Source organism: Pelophylax lessonae (assembly GCF_965119305.1).
Source record: "Pelophylax lessonae genome assembly, chromosome: 2".
NCBI classification, from domain to species: Eukaryota; Metazoa; Chordata; class Amphibia; order Anura; family Ranidae; genus Pelophylax; species Pelophylax lessonae.
In genome coordinates, this window is record NC_138769.1 from 87,791,251 (window position 1) to 87,808,645 (window position 17,395).

A 17,395-nucleotide genomic window follows, 5' to 3' on the forward strand; every position below is an offset into this window, starting at 1 on the left:
AGTGCTACACATGTATGGGCAGTTTAAAGCGGTCCTTCACTTCACCCCCCCCCATCTGTTATTAACACCTTTACTACACTATAAATATATATAGAAAAAAACACATTTAATGAGAACCTCTTTGCTCCTCCTTTACAATGTAGCCTCACGCTAAAGCTTCGCTATTCCTCCTCCAGTATTCCATGCCGCCATTTTTAAAAGATGACCTCATCGTGGCTGCCTTCCTTGTCCTGTACCAGCCCACTGATGATGTCACTCCTGTGCCATAAGGAGATGGGAGGGACATTAGAAGAGTGCATTAGAAGCTGCAGCTAGACAGATAGAGTCCGCCTCATTTCCTGGCTAGAGGACATCAAGCATTATCTAGCCCTTTCCTGTCCAGCTTTTTTGTCCCCGGGCTGCCTTATTCATTGGTTTTAGGATCTTTCAATAATAGAGGCTCATCATTACATGTGAGCATTACATAGCATGGATTGCATGCAAATACAGCCTTGCTGGGAACTTCCACTCTTCCAGACTGACACTCACCCATCATGGCAATTTGATACTCCTCTCCCTGAGCCATCCAACATCTTCATCAGGGTTAGAGAAGAGACACCACCCTCCTGGCCCCTCCCACCAACCATGATCTGCCATGAACACAGAGACTGTGTCTTGCCTACAGTCAAGCATGGTGGTGGGAGTGTCATGGTCTGGGGCTGCATGAGTGCTGCCGACACTGGGGAGCTACAGTTCATTGAGGGAACCAAAAATGCCAACATGTACTGTGACATACTGAAGCAGAGCATGATACCCTCCCTTCAGAGACTAGGCCGCAGGGCAGTATTCCAACATAACGACCCCAAAGACACCTCCAAGACGATCACTGCCTTGCTAAAGAAGCTGAGGGTAAAGGTGATGGACTGGCCAAGCATGTCTCCAGACCTAAACCCTATTGAGCATCTGTGGGGAATCTTCAAACGGAAGGTGGAGGAGCGCAAGGTCTCTAACATGCACCAGCTCTGTGATGTTGTCATGGAGGAGTGGAAGAGGACTCCAGTGGCAACCTGTGAAGCTCTGATAATCTGTTAAGGCAGTGCTGGAAAATAATGGTGCCCAATTTGGACACTTTAACCAGTTCTGGACCGGAAGGATTTGCCACCTTAATAACCAGGCCCAATTTTGCGATTCGGCACTGCGTTAATTTAATGGACAATTGCGCGGTCGTGCTACGCTGTACCCAAACAAAATTTACGTAGTTTTTTTTCTCACAAATAGAGCTTTCTTTTGATGGTATTTGATCACCTGTGCGATTTTTATTTTTTGCGTTATAAACAAAAAAAGAGCGACAATTTTGAAAAAAAAAAAAAACAATATTTTTCACTTTCTGCTATATAACATCCCAAAAAAAAAAAAAAAAAAATGTAAAAATCAAAATTTTTTAACATTTTAGGCCAATTTGTTTTCTGCTACATATCTTTGGTAAAAAAAAAAATCGCAATAAGCGTATTTTGATTGGTTTGCACAAAAGTTATCGCGTCTATTAAAGAGGTTGTAAACCCTCTTGTATAACTTTTACCTATAGGTAAGCCTATATTAAGGCTTACCTATAGGTGCTATAAATATCTCCCAAACTTGCACCGTTTAGGAGATATTTACAGCGCAAACTGCCGATGACGTCATCGGCGCAGGCGCTCTGAGGGAACGGCCACCCGTGCCGTTCCTTCAGAGCTCAGTGCCGTGAACGGAGGCTCCCGGGAGTGATGTAATCGCGCCTCCGGCCAATCAGATGGCCGGAGGACGCGAACCCGGAAGCGGGACGGCAGGACATGACGCCGTCCTGTCGCTGAGGTGGCGGCACGGCGGGGGCTTCGTTTTAAGGTAAGTACTACATAATGAGCTAGTATGCGATGCATACTAGCTCATTATGCCTTTCTCTTTACAGGGCTTTTTTTTTCTCGGTTTTTTTTTTTTACTTTACTTCCTCTTTAACTACGGGAAAAATTTATGTCATTTTTTATTTATTTTTTACTAGTAATGGCGGCGATCTGCGATTTTTTGCGGGACTGCGACATTGCAGCGGACAGATCGAACCCCTGACTGACATTTTTGACACTTTTGGGGATACCAGTGACATTACTACAGTAATCAGTGCTAAAAATTTGCGCTGCTACTGTAATAATGACACTGGCAGGGAAGGGGTTAACAGTATAGGTGATCAAGGGGTTAAATGTGAGCCTAGTCATTCTAACTGTGGAGGGGCGTGGCTTCTGAGATGACCACAGAGACATGTGATCCTATATAGCAGGATCACATGAGCTCTGCGATCATCCCAGGGAGAAGGACGGTCGGTTGTGTTTACAACAGCCAACCGTCCTTCTCTCTCAGCGGGGAATGATTGAGAGTGTCAGGCAGCAATTGGAGCCGCCTGACACACGCATTGGCTTCCCCGCTGACGATCGGGGGCGTGCACTCGCCCCCCAGTTCCTCTCAGATGAGTGATGTAGGTCTATGTCGTTCTGGCTGTACAAGCCACCCTGCCGCAGTAAAAAGGCGGTGGGTGGTCGAGAACTGGTTAACTTAGCCGTGTACTCACTTTTGTTGCCAGCGGTTTAGACATTAATGGCTGTGTTGAATTATTTTGAGGGACAGCAAATTTATACTGTTATACAATCTGTACAATCACTACTTTACATTGTAGCAAAGTGTAATTTCTTCAGTGTTGTCACATGAAAAGATATAATAAAATATTTCCAAAAATGCGAGGGGTGTACTCACTTTTGGGAGATACTGTATATATGTGGCTTTCCCTTTGTGCTGGGAGCACGCTGCACTTCCAGCACAGAGACCGGTGTCTCACCAAGACAGCCCCCCCCCCCCCCCGGGCCCTGTACTAATGATAAGGACCCAGATCTCCTAATTCCAGGTCACCTGATTACTGTGGTAGCCTCTGTAAAGCCCGCCCTTGTGTTTTTTTCTAAGGCCCCATGCACACGGGGCGTTTTTAACGTCGCTGTAAGTAGCGTCAGGTCTTTTCTTTTTGCAGCCTAAAAACGCACCTCCATGTTATTTTATGGCCTCATGCACACACAGACGTTTTTGAGCTGTAAGTGGCCTAGGCGTTTTTAAGCTGCAACAAGAACCCACGACCTGCTCGTTCTGAGGACCAGCGTTAGAATGTTAAAAACGCCTGACGCTGCTAAAGGCTGAAAAACGTTGCTATAACGTTGCTTAACGTGCGTTAAGCCACGTTATGCATTTTTTTTTCTTCCATTCAAAATCAATGGTTCCCTATGGGAGCCTATTGATTTGAATGGAAGTCGCACCACAAGTCGGATCCGACTTGCGGGGCGACTTGCGCTGTGAGAATCTTGAGGGGGAACTCCACGCCAAAATGGGAAAAAAACGGCGTGGGGGTCCCCCCCAAAATCCATAACAGACCCTTATCCGAGCATGCATCCCGGCAGGCCAGGAAAGGGGAGGGGACGAGCGAGCGGCCCCAACCCCCCTGGATCACACCAGGCCACATGCCCTCAACAAGGGGGGGTGTTGGTGCCTGGTTTGGAACCTGGGGGGGACCCCCACGCCGTTATTTTCCCATTTTGGGTGGAGTTCCCCCTCAAGATTCTCACAGCGCAAGTCGGATCCGACTTGCGGTGCGACTTCCATTCAAATCAATAGGCTCCCATAGGGAACCATTGATTTTGAATGGAGGCAGAAAAAAACACTGCTAAAAGCAACGTGGCAAAACGTGCAATAACGCCAATGGAAAAAGCTACTGAAAGCACGTTTTTACAGCTGCTTTTTCCGGCGTCAGAACTAACTTTGACGCACGTTTTTTCTAACGCCCCGTGTGCATGGGGCCTTAGTCCGGTTCACACTGAGGCGACCTGTGAGGCGACCTGGTCGCCTCACAGGTCGCCGTAGGTCGCCTCCCATAGGGAAGCTGCGGACCCGTTCTAATAGGAGCGACACAAGTCGCTCCGACTTAGAAAAAGGGTCCGGAGCTTCTTTGGGGCGACCAGGAGGCGACCGCCATAGACTTCAATGTTATGAAGTCTGTGGCGGCCGCTCCGAGGTCGCGGCGCGCTGCTCGCACCGCGACCTCCGAGGTAGTAGGAAGTAGCTTCGCCCCTATGTGAACGGGGCCTTAATATAAATGAAGAAGAAGGATACAATGTATATTTCTTCTTCCTTGCAGAAAGAAAAAAAAAATGTGTTTGTAAACATGTTTTAAATAAATAAATATAAAAAAAAAAAATGAAGAAAAATACAGAGATCAAGGTTTGATCTAGATCAGTGCATGCGCCCGCTCATGCGCAGTAGGACTTTTGCCTCACCCCTTACGATGTTATCAAAATTCCCTACCTATTCCGCGCATGCGCAGTAGGACGCGTGACGCGGCTACAGCTGGTGCATGACGAACCCACACCGGGAATGATGTAAGTAGGGAAATTTGATGGGGTAGGGAAATATGATAGATCACCAGGATTAGTGTGTGAGTCAAGTAAGGGTCAAAGGTCAAGGTCTCTATTTGTCCTGTTTACTGTGTGTTCACAGAAAGTGAAAGTTAAAGAAAATTCCAAACTTTGGGTTGTCCCCAGAACAAGAAACCTTCCAATGGGAACACTAGTTCTGATGACAACCAGGGGCTCCCTCAGTTTGGAAGGATGTCCTCTTAAGCTCAAGTCACACCTATGCATGTTGCTTTTGAGCATTTCTGTAGTTCTTTTTACAGCGATTTTGCCGCAATTTAAGTTTTGCAGGGTTTTTTTTTTTTTGGGGGGGGGGGGGTGGATTTGTTGTAGAGCAGATTTAAAAATGCAAATCATTATAAAATCATGGTAAAAATGTGGAAAAAAAATACTTGTGTTTTGGATGCGGGTCCATTGAAGCCTATTACATTCAAAACGCTGCATTTTGCAGGAAAAAAGAGTCCCAGGCCCTTTCCAAAAACGCAGCGGCACAAAAATGCACTGATGTAACGTGTTACGTAGGAACCCATGTTAAAAAAATTAAATACATTTCTCTAAAAAGCATGAAAAAACGCATTAGCGTGAATGGAGCCTCATTTCCTGTTTTTGGCTATAAGACAGGAAGTGAAAGGAAATCTCCCCAAAAAAATAAAACCAGTCAGGGTTTTTTTTTAGCCTCCCTTATTCTATCCAAAATGAAAAAAAAAAAACTTTAAACATTGTATTAGGATATTGATGAGGGGGGTATGAAGAACCAGGGTGGGCACAACATAAGCAGATTAAACTTTGACTTTAAGCCTTTTCCTAATGCTAAAAACACACACAACTTCTAATTCCATAAACAGAGGAATGGCCGCAACCTTTTACCAGCAGTTATCTATGGACAATGTGAAAGAATCTGAAGTTTTAGTGATAGGTGACCTTGAGCCAGCCATACATGGATCAAAATTCAGTCAGTTCAGCAAGGACCGGCAAAATTTGGATTCATGTATGAGCACTGTGGTTGTACAGGAGTTGATCTACCAATCTACTTCTGTATAACCGCTCTGTTTGATTTTCCCTGCTCGGTCAGCGCTGCAGGCTATAGCTGGCAACACTGGACAGTGTATTCTGACAGTGGGGAGGTCTAGTTACTGATTATAACTAGGGAAGAAAAGGGAGAAGGAGCAGAGAGCCCCGTTCATTTCTGAAGTTGGGTCTGCTGTATGGCCCGATGCTGGAGTGTCAATTGTTGCCCATTGCAAAACTATGGGTTTTTTTCACTAAATCAGGCTCACTTCTGCATAGAAACCAATCATCTTCCAGGTTTCATTGCCAAAGCTTAATTGAACAAGCTGAGTGCACCAGCTTTAGAAAATCCCCCCTATATATTTTCCATCACACAGATAGTGTTCCTACATCCTTCTAACAACTAGGGTTACATAGTTACATAGTTACATAGTTGTTGAGCTTGAATAAAGACAATAGTCCATCCAGTTCAACCTGTGTAGGTGTGTGTGGACATATTAATTTCCCATACCCCTGAATGTTTTGATCTTGGATGTCCAAGAGTCTTTTAAAAGTAACCATACTCCCCACAGTTACTACCATTTGTGGAAGCGAGTTCCACAATCTTATTGCCCTTACTGTAAAAAAACGTTTGCGTAGCCTGAGGTTAAATCGCTTCTCCTCTAATCTCATTGTATGGCCTTGTGTCCTCATGCAATGCTTGCGACTGAATAGTTTTTTTTCTATGCTGAGATCACCGTTGAGGTATTTGTAAATCGCTATCATGTCCCCTCTCAGGCGTCTCTTCTTTAGGGAGAATAAATCGAGCGCTTTAGGCTAACCATAAATAAACGGAGTCTGACTTAAACTAAAAGTAAAGGCAAACATTTTTATTTATTTTTTGGATAGAGTGGCAGTGGATTGGAACCCCTGTCAGATTTTTTATTGATGTCTTTAGAGATTTACCCTCTCTGTTTGTCCTGTTTTAAAAAAAAAAATCCCATATTTTGGGTTGCATCGCATACTAGCACATTATGACAGAATTACCTTAAAATGAAGCCCTCCAGCAGTGCGTTGTCACTGCTGACAGGGCGTCCATCTTCACCTGGCCTTTCTTCCAGGTTCATGGACTATGGCCGTTTGAATGGCCAAGCCACAATAACATCACAACTGCTTGCCGTCCGTTAAGAGCGCAGTGCCCATACGCCGGATAAATCACCAGCTACTACTAAAGTAAATATATCCTAGAGTGCACATTTAGGTGATATTTACTGAATGTACAGGTAAGTCTTATTGTAGGCGATTCCAGCGGAAATGGGAGCAAATACCTGCCAGAAATAGGTACTCGCTCTCCTCTAGGAGGAGGAGCCTCAGCAGAACCTCCCCTTTAGAGTGAAGTTCCTATTTAATGATGTAAAACCAGAGGCCTGCTCTAAAACTGCCACACTGTAAGGCCTCATTCACATGGGTGCTAGGGTTGCCACCTCATCCCTTTAAACCAAGACACACATTAATTACACAAGTTCTGAAGCTAATATAATGTACATAAGGCACTAAGTGAGTTGAATTACCACCTTAATAAGCCACAGAACCTGTGCAATTAATGTGTGTCTTGGTTTAAAGGGATGAGGTGGCAACCCCAATGGGCGCTGAGGCCCATAGTCCCTGAATGGGCCACGTGTTTATGTGGCTTGATCACCAGGTGCTGTATGTAGGCAGCCCATGTAAGGGCCCTTTCACAAGGGATTTTCGCCCAGTGGACTCCGCTTTGCTTAGCGGAAGATCCATCCACTGATCCCCGCTAAGCAGGCGGATGACAGGTCCGTCTCCGCTCACTGTGCTGAGACAGATCTGTCAGAATCCCGCTCTCCTCTATTGGAGATCGGATGAAAAAGGACCACCGATCCCATCCACCAGACGGATGGAAAATAGGGTTACCATCCATCTGGATTTCACAGACAGGATTGGATCGGATAGCAGTGGGTGTCAGCAGACATGTCACCGCTGACATCTGCTGCCCCATAGGGGTGCATGGAGCATCCAATCAGGTCTGCCTGAAAAGCTGTCAGGCGGACCTGATCAGAAAGCCTGTGTGAAAGGGGCCTTAGAGATAAGTTGGCGCATCCTCCAAACTCGCCTTTTACCCGCACCCTAAATTATGCCATGGCACAGAACGGAGAACCCAAATTACCAAGCGACTCCTGCGGGGGTAGCGATACATAACGCTGACAATTGAAATGACAGTTTAAATACTTTACATACACGTCAATCCCTGTCCTCAAAGAGCTTACAATCTAAGATGCTTATATCAAATATACTAGGGCCAATTAACCTATCAGCATGTTTTTGAAATGTGGAAGAAAACTGCAATAATCACAAAAAAAGAAGATGCAAACTCCATGCAGTATATCCATAACTCCATAGTATCCAAGAATTTGAAACAAGGATCCCAGTGCTGCATTTTCCTATGGTAAATGACTAAACACAATCCAGCAAAATGAAAACCTTTTCAGCCAATCATCCCCTAGGGCAGTGGTCCTCAACCCTGGCCTACAGGGCCCACTAACAGGCCAGGTTTGCAAGATAACTGAAATACATCCCAGGTGATATCATTTGCTGCTCAGTGATTGCAGTACTCTAGTCTGCATCTCCACAAGGTAATACTTAAAATCTGGCCTGTTAGTGGGCCCTGAGGACCGGAGTTGAGGACCACTGCCCTAGGGATTGGTCACCTCTTCCCCTGTACTAGGAAGCTATCTGAATGAAACCATGCTTTAATTTGTCACATTATTTATAAATATCATATACAGTGCAATACAATAAAAGCATTACATCAAAGCGTTCCAAAAGTCACAATAGACTGCAAATGGTTTTCTAGTATCAGCTTCCTTGCCACAATGTAGGTTTACCCATATTCTGCACTTCCTGTAAGTTTATATTAAATTCCTTGGATAGTGTATAGTAGCCTTTCTCAACTAAGGTTCCTCCAGAGGTTCTTGGGGTTCCCTGAGCTGTGGCTTATTAATCCCCTATCTGATAGTGCCATGGTTCTGGGACCTACACAACTTGGCAGAGCCAGCGGCATGACTCAATGATATTTTGGCTGCCTCTAAGGAGAATTCTGGCTGCCAATATAAGCGACAATTTTTTTATAACCCACCATGGTATTGGTTATTGCAAGGGTTCCTTGAGCTGTGGTTGATTGACCCCATTTTCGATGGTGCCTGGATCGTTCTGCCACCTACACAACTTGGCAGGATCAGTGGCATGACTTAATGATCTTTTTGGCAGTTTGTAAGGGAGGCTATTTTTCCCACTGGGCACCGATGTAAAGGACATTTTAATTTTAATGACCCCCAAAGAATTTGCTTTTGCAGAGATTCCTTGAGCTGTGGCTGATTGACCCATTTTTTGATGGTGCCTGGATCATTCTGGGACCTACACAACTTGGCAGAGCCAGCGACATGACCTGTTGATGTTTTTGGCTGTCTGTAAGGGAAGCATTCCTCCCACGAGCACCAATGTAAGGGGCATTTTTTAAGTGACTCCCTCATGAATTAGCTTTTGAAGGAGTTTCTTGAGCTGTGGCTGATTGACCCCCTTTTGATGGTGCCCGGATTGTTCTGGCACTTGCACAATTTGACAGAACCAGTGGCATGACTCCATGATCTATTTGGCTGTCTGTAAAGGAGGCATTCTTCCCACTGGCCACCAATGCAAGGGACATTTTTTTCCCTGACTTCCAATGAGTTGGTTTTAGCAGGGTGTCCATAAGCTGAAACTTACTGACCCTCATCTGATGATGCCTGGATAGTTCTGGGACCTACACAACTTGGCAGAGCCAGCGGCATGACCCCATGATCTATTTGGCTGTCTGTAAGGGAGGCATTCTTCCCACTGGCCACCAATGTAAGGGGCAGCTTCCTTGACCCGTGGCTGACTGTCCCCCATCTGATGATACCTGGATAGTTTTTGGACCTACACAACTTGGCAGAGCCAGCGGCATGACCCCATGATCTATATGGCTGTCTATAAGGGAGGCATTCTTCCCACTGGCCACCAATGTAAGGGGCAGCTTCCTTGACCCATGGCTGACTGACCCCCATCTGATGATACCTGGATAGTTCTGGGACCTACACAACTTGGCAGAGCCAGCGGCATGACCACATGATCCATTTGGCTGTCTGTAAGGGAGGCATTCTTCCCACTGGCCACCAATGTAAGGGGCAGCTTCCTTGACCTGTGGCTGACTGACCCCCATCTGATGATACCTGGATAGTTCTGGGACCTACACAACTTGGCAGAGCCAGCGGCATGACCCCATGATCTATTTGGCTGTCTATAAGGGAGGCATTCTTCCCACTGGCCACCAATGTAAGGGGCATCTTCCTTGACCTGTGGCTGACTGACCCCCATCTGATGGTACCTAGATAGTTCTGGGACCTACACAACTTGGCAGAGCCAGCGGCATGACCACATGATCTATTTGGCTGTCTATAATGGAGGCATTCTTCCCACTGGCCACCAATGTAAGGGGCAGCTTCCTTGACCTGTGGCTGACTGCCCCCCATCTGATGGTACCTGGATAGTTCTGGGACCTACACAACTTGGCAGAGCCAGTGGCATGACCACATGATCTATTTGGCTGTCTGTAAGGGAGGCATTCTTCCCACTGGCCACCAATGTAAGGGGAGGCTTCCTTGACCTGTGGCTGACTGACCCCCATCTGATGGTACCTGGATAGTTCTGGGACCTACACAACTTGGCAGAGCCAGTGGCATGACCACATGATCTATTTGGCTGTCTGTAAGGGAGGTATTCTTCCCACTGGCCACCAATGTAAGGGGCAGCTTCCTTGACCTGTGGCTGACTGACCCCCATCTGATGGTACCTGGATAGTTCTGGGACCTACACAACTTGGCAGAGCCAGCGGCATGACCCCATGATCTATTTGGCTGTCTGTAAGGGAGGCATTCTTCCCACTGGCCACCAATGTAAGGGGCAGCTTCCTTGACCTGTGGCTGACTGACCCCCATCTGATGGTACCTGGATAGTTCTGGGACCTACACAGAGCAAGTTGTATGAACCCAAAGATCTTTTCAGCTTTCTGTAAGGGGAACATCCTGACCACCACTGGCCACCAATTTATAGGGAATCTTTCCCACTGACCCATCTTAATGAACTGGTTTTAGTAGGGGTTTACAGGGACCTGAAGAATATTTTAACAGTTCCTCTGGGACAAAAAAAAAATGAGAAAGGCTGCTGTATAAACTGATGTAGTATCATTGCTGTGTACTGACCTGTGCTGAGCGCTGAGAGCACAAGAACAATCCACAGACTTGAGCTGCTGCTTGTGTCCATCCAAACTTTGGAGGCAATCGGATTTGTGAGTGTCCCGGGGATATGAGCACAGACTGCGGGTCCAACTTTCTGGATTTAGCCAGCCTCATGGAAGTGTGATGTGTGCTGTTGTCATCAGCAGCTCCTCTCCGCACAATGCTGTGACTCCTCTGTGCCCCCCCACAGATCCTCTTTGTGTGTGTGTGAGAATTCCCCTCTCCTTCCTCTTGTTTCCCAATAGGTCTTCCTGATGCCTCCACTCTCAGATTTCACATCTCTGCATGGTGGGTGGCACTGAACAGTTTTTTTTTTTCACAGACTGCAGCTCTGTGTGTGTTATATCAGCCTGATTTATCTCTTGTGTAAAGTTCCTTATCCCAGACTGTGCTATAAAAGTGTTACACTTTGCTTAACCACTTCAGTGCCAGAACATTTTTATTTTTGTATATCGCTATGAAAACAGAACTTTTTTGTTTTTTGTTATCCGTCAGTCCCTTGTCTAGTAACCTTTGTTGCCAGTCCTACTGTATACTCACCGGACGCTTTATTAGGTACACCTTGCTAGTACCGGGTGGAACCCCCCTTTGCCTTCAGAACTGCCTTAATTCTTCATGGCAAAGATTCAACAAGGTGTTGGAAACATTTCTCAGAGATTTTGGTCCATATTGACATGATAGCATCACGCAGTTGCTGCAGATTTCTCGGCTACACATTCATAATGCAAATCTCCCGTTCCACCTAGGGTTGCCACCTCATCCAGGGGCGTAACTACAGGGGTTGCAATTGCAAATGGGCCCCATGCTCCAGGGGACCTGTGCGGCTCCCCTGTACACCTGGATAGGAGGGGGAAGCATGTAGAGAAATCACTGTCCTCCTTTTTCCTTCCTGTAACTGCAGGAGGAAAATGGAGGAGATTGGTTCCCCTGTATGCTGCCCCCGCCACTCCTTATATCCAGTTCACTTGTGTTCTTCTGTCTCTGGGCCCATGTGTGCTCCCCTGGTCCCCCCCCCCCCCCACTGTGCTCCCTTCCCTCTCCTGACAGCTGCTGCAGGGGATGTGTCACAATAGAGAACCAGGAAGGGGTTGGTAAAACGGAAAATTTATATCAAATACTTACCGTAATTTTCCTTTCCTGATGGACTCCATGGCAGCATACGTATCGGGTTTGGCCCCGCCTCCAAACCTACCCATAGGACCTCACTCCCATAAATCTTTGCTCCTGTTCAGCACACGTGTTCTGTAACTATCCTCCACAGAAATCCGGGAGGGAACTCCTGCTGCCATGGAGTCCATCAGGAAAGGAAAATTACGGTAAGTATTTGATATAAATTTTCCGTTTTCCTGACAGACTCCATGGCAGCATACGTATCGGGAAATAACTCGCCGTACACACAGGGTGGGCAGGTGCTGAACAGAAAAGTTTAATGCATTTTGTCAAACAGACAGGACTTGCAAACCGAAATTCACAGAAGAAAGAGCCGCTGGCTCAACACAGTAATGGGATAAAAAAGTGTTAATAGAGGACCACGATGCTGCTCTGCAGATGACTTCAGGAGCCACATGTCTGGATACTGCCCAGGAGGTAGAGATGCTCCGCGTCGAATGAGCTGTAACTACTGCTGGAGGGGTCAAGCCCTTAGCCCTATAAGCCCACTGGATGGTCTGGATGATCCAAGAGGAAATGGATCTCGTCGAGGCTCTTGAACCTTTGTTTTTTCCATAGAAGGTAACAAAAAGATGTTCTGATTTTCTGAAAGAGGAAGTGGCATCTAAATATTTCTTAATACACTCTCCAACATCCAGCGGATGAACCGAAGATTCTTCCTCTTCCTGTCTAAAGGTTGGTAATACTGTTTCTATGTTTTCATGGAAGACAGAGGTCCTTTTTGGTCTCGCATCCAGCATGGGAATGAGCACCACTCTGTCAGGAAAAAAAGTTAAGAAAGGCTCTTGTGTCCCAAAGGACCCAATTTCCGACACTCTTTTTGCTGAGGTTATAGCTACCAGAAACACTGTTATCAGTGTAAGCTCTCTTATGGTCAAAGAATCAGACGTGTCTTGAATCTGACCCGCCAGGAAATCCAGAACTAGTGGCAGATCCCACTTGGGAAACCTGGGTTTTCTCTGAGGTCTGATTCTCACTGCCCCTTGGAAGAACTGACGAATTAGGGCATGAGTGGCCCAGGAGATCCCTGTAAAAGCGGAAATAGCCGAGACCTGGACTCTGAGCGAACTTACTGATAGAGGCAAGTCCAGTCCTGATTGGAGAAAACTCAACACATCCTGGATCTTAATTGAAGATTGAGGATCAGGCCTTGTAGTCAGCTGTGCAGAAAATTTTTCCCAGATTCTCTGATAAACCCTATTCGTTGAGCTTCTTCTAGCACTAAGCAATGTCGAGATTGCCGTATCTGGACAGCCTAAAGCCTGTAACCTCCTCCTCTCAACATCCAGACCCTGAGATGTAGACGGTCTGGGCACGGATGGAGTACAGACCCCTGGGACAACAGATCCGGTCTGAAGGGTAGCGGGATTGGGTCTCGGACACTGAGTAGCGTCAGAAGGGGAAACCATGGCCTGTTCGGCCAGAAGGGAATCACCGCCACTACCTCCACTGGCTCCGACCTGAGTCTCCGAAGAAACTGTAACACAATCGGAATCGGTGGGAAGGCGTACGCCCTGTGGAATCTCCACTGATCCGAGAGTGCATCTATCCCTGATGCTTGTGGATCTCTGAATCTTGAATAGTACCTCGGCAGTTTGTGATTGCAGGGGGAGGCGAAGAGGTCTACCTCTGGAGAGAGCCCCAATGTTAGGATCCAGTCGAACGTTTCCTTGTGAAGGGACCATTCGTTGTTGTCCAGATCCACTCTGGACAAGAAGTCTGCTTTGACATTCTGGACTCCTGGAACATAAACCGCTGAAAGATTCGAGAGATTTCTCTGTGCCCAGGACATAATCGGCTCCACTTCCCTCAATAGGGACCAGCTGCGTGTTCCCCCTTGTTTCCTGATGTATGCCACTGCTGAGGTGTTGTCCAGACGCAGCATGACAGGTTGGTCTTTTGTCAGGTGAGAAAAAGCCCGAAGGGCTTGGAATGCTGCTCGGAGTTCTAGTATGTTGGATACTAATCCTCGAGTGGAAAACTCCCACCTGCCCTGTGCCACCTCCGACAGACAGTGGGCACCCCAGCCTATGTTGCTGGCGTCCGAGGTAACCACTACCCACTACCCCCTCTGGCTCCAGAGAGTGGCAGTTCAGCAGGTGGCCTCTGCATAACCACCAGGGGAGACTCGCTCTCATTGAAGGGGTTAAGAAGATGCGTTGATCCAGATGCCACGTATCCCATTGCTGAAGGAATCCCTTCTGGAAGGGTCTCATCCTCCACAGGGCCCACTTCACCATGGGGACTACTGCGACCATAGTCCCGATCACCTTCAGGCATTGACGTGCCTGAAGATGAGAGGATGAGAGGGCAAAGTGAATCCTGTCTCGAAGTGTCCCTATCTTTTCCTCTGGAAGAGAAATAGTCGCCTTCTCTGTGTCGAACAGAGCGCCCAAGTAGATCAGGGACTGAGTTGGAGTCAGGTGACTCTTCTCCTTGTTGAGTAACCAACCAAACTTCTGGAGAGTGGACACGACCTGCTCCAGATGGACTAATAGTTGGTCTCTGTCTTGGGACAACAGGAGGAGATCGTCCAAATAGTGGTGAAGACGGATACCTTCCAATCTCAGTAGGGCTACCACGGCCAATAAGATTTTTGAAAAGGTCCGTGGAGATGTTGAGAGCCCGAATGGGAGACAGATAAACTGAAGATGTAATCCTCCCACTTCGAACCGGAGAAACCTTTGAAAATCTTCGTCCACAGGGACATGAAAGTAGGCGTCTTTCAAGTCGATGGACACCATCCAATCTGCCGGCTGGACTGACTGCTGTATGGACAACAGGGTCTCCATTTTGAACCTTTCTTTTTTTATGAATTTGTTCAAGAAGGTCAAATCTATTACTGGTCTCCATGATCCGTTCTTCTTTTGGACCAGAAAGAGCGGAGAATATATTCCTTGGCCTCGCTCGGACTCTGGAACGGAGATGACAGCCCCGTGAGCCATGAGAGCTTCGACGTAAGAAAACAAAATCTGACGCCTTTCTTCTAGGGATGGAATGGCAGTAGGCAGAAACCTTGAGCCTGGCATCTCCTTGAAGACCCACTTGTGGCCTGAGGACACCGTCCTGACGACCCAGGGGTCCTGAATCGAAGCCGCCCAGACATGTCGGGAGGAGCGTAGACGCGCACCCACCCGACATGTCTGAGCGGGCCCACCTTCAAAAGGACTTAGTGGGCTCACGGTCCCCCGAGGAGACATTCTTTGTCGTTTTCCTGGAAGACTGTCTGGATCTCCAGTTCCGGTTGAACTCCCGACCAGGTCTATAAGAACGAGCTTCCCTGGCCCGGTCAGGCACAAATTTTCTGGTAGGCTGTCCTTTCTTGACGTTGAACTGGCGCCGATCCTGGGGAAGAAACCCAGACTTACCGCCTGTGGCCCGGGTTATGGCCTCGTCAAGTTTATTCCCGAAAAGGGAGGACCCCTCAAAGGGAATACGGCACCAAACTTGCTTTGATGCCGGATCCGCAACCCAAGGGCGGAGCCAAAGAGCTCTCTTAGCTGTGACCGAGGACAGCATAACTCTTGCCAATAGACAGATCAGGTCTATGGAAGCCTCCCCAAGGAACGACGCGCCCAGCCTAAGCTCCTGGATTGGAGCGCTTCTGGCCACCTCCTCCGAAACCGATCTGACCGATTCGTCTACCACATCAGCCCAAGACTCCATGGCTTTGGATAGAGCGGCTAAAGCCAGGACTGGCTTACAGGCCATACCTGCTGTAAGGTAGATTCTTTTCAAATCAGAGTCCATCCTTCGGTCCAACGGGTCTTTAAATGAGACCGTATCCTCTAAGGGAAGGGTCACATGCTTGACCAGTCTCATCACTGCTGCGTCAACTAGGGGAGGAGACTCAAGATGTTTCACATCATCCTCTTTGAAGGGGTAAAGTTTAGCCATCTTGGATACTAAGGAATTCTTTCGTTCCACCTTTCTCCACTCCTCCAAGATGATTTCACCCAACTCTCCCAGGAAGGGAAAATTAACACGCTCCTTATTGAGCTGTTTGAAGTACTTCTTCTGCTTGGGAGGGGGAACAGCTGACTCTTCCCAATTTAAGGTCTCTCTGACCGCTTTAACCAGGGAAGGCACCAAGGTATATTCAAAACCCAAGCAGGGATCTTCATCTTCAGAGTCGCTACCCGACAAGAGCATCGACTGATGGCTTGTGTGGGCCGACTCGAAATCTTCCTGTACCTGTAGTGCTACAGGGGAAGGGCTTGGGGAAGCCGTTGCAGTGTCTTGAGAACGACTGACACCCAACTCTGCCAAAGAGTCCTTTACCACTCTCTTGACCAAGGCCTCAATGCGTTGATCGGAAGTATCCCTCTCTCCCGCAGCCTGGGAGAAACATCTATCACAGAAGAGCTTCTTCTCCGGGACACTAGCGCCACAGCCTCTGCAACCTGCTTTGTCAGGTCTCCGTGCGTGGCTGGCTGAATTAGACGATTTTCGATGATGTGAGCCCGAACGGGACTTTCCTGTAGAGTGCCGGTGGCGAGAGCTCGAGCGCCTTTCACTTCTTTGAGAAGAGTGCCTAGTCTCTGAACGAGGAGGGCTGTGAACAAGAGAAAAAACAGAAAAAACAGACAGGAAGCTAGGAACACTTGAGTTCCTACCCCCACCCCCTATGACCCACAACCCCACCAGGAAGCCCCAAATACCTGTTAGGGGCGGGCTGACCACCGGAGGGCAAAGTAGCTTCCATTCTGATGCTGACCTACAAGAATGAGCCGGACAGCAATGTCAGAAAACCAGCAAAAGAGGAGGGGGGGGGGGCGCTCCCAAACTGGGGCCAGTACTCACCAAGAACCAGAGGTTAGCAGGTAGAGCGGCAGCGAACAGCAGGCGTCCAAAAACCGATCGGATGCGGAGTATATAACACCCAGTATCAGCAGTGTGTATAAACACAACACCGCTGACAGTTCTGGGGTTTAAATATGGCGCCTGGTGACGTCATCAGCGATCGCCACCGACGCCGACTCACTGCGCATGCGCCGAGCTCCTACTGCGCACGCGCGAGAGCCAAGCCTCGTTCTCGAGGCGCCGCACATGCGCAGTAGCGTACCGCACCGGCGGCCGGTCAGGAAGTGAACCGCTGACCGGCCCCGGAACCAGGTAAGAGACAAATACAAAATCCAGGACAATACATAGCATATAAAATAGCTGCCATGGAGTGTACTCACGAACCGCAGACCACCAGGGATGGATGCACACCGGACTTATCTCTTCAAGGGTACCGGCCACCCGCAGCAGCTGGGCTTTTTGGCCAAGGCTGCTACATCTTCGCCCCTCCTCCATACCCCGCAGCAGCTGGGGCTTATTGGAGAGCTCCATACCCGACTGGTAGAGCCATCCATCACCCGGAATCCATCTTCAGGTAGGATATCAGGTAATCCTTTGGAGGACAAAAAAAGAACACGTGTGCTGAACAGGAGCAAAGATTTATGG

At 47.9% G+C, this 17,395-nt stretch overlaps 1 protein-coding gene and 1 long non-coding RNA gene across 2 annotated transcripts in view; one reads left to right on the forward strand and one right to left on the reverse strand.

The window, feature by feature from the left end:
* The window catches only part of CYYR1 (cysteine and tyrosine rich 1), a 208,328-nt gene extending 197,252 nt beyond the window's left edge, over positions 1-11,076 (reverse strand). Inside the window, exon 1 of the mRNA XM_082247701.1 lies at positions 10,742-11,076. Within this exon, the coding sequence (XP_082103827.1) occupies positions 10,742-10,802 (61 nt within the window). The 5' untranslated portion in view covers positions 10,803-11,076. The remainder of the gene's footprint in view (positions 1-10,741) is intronic.
* The window catches only part of LOC309547731, a 758,845-nt gene that overhangs the window by 606,355 nt on the left and 135,095 nt on the right, over positions 1-17,395 (forward strand). The window lies entirely within an intron of this gene.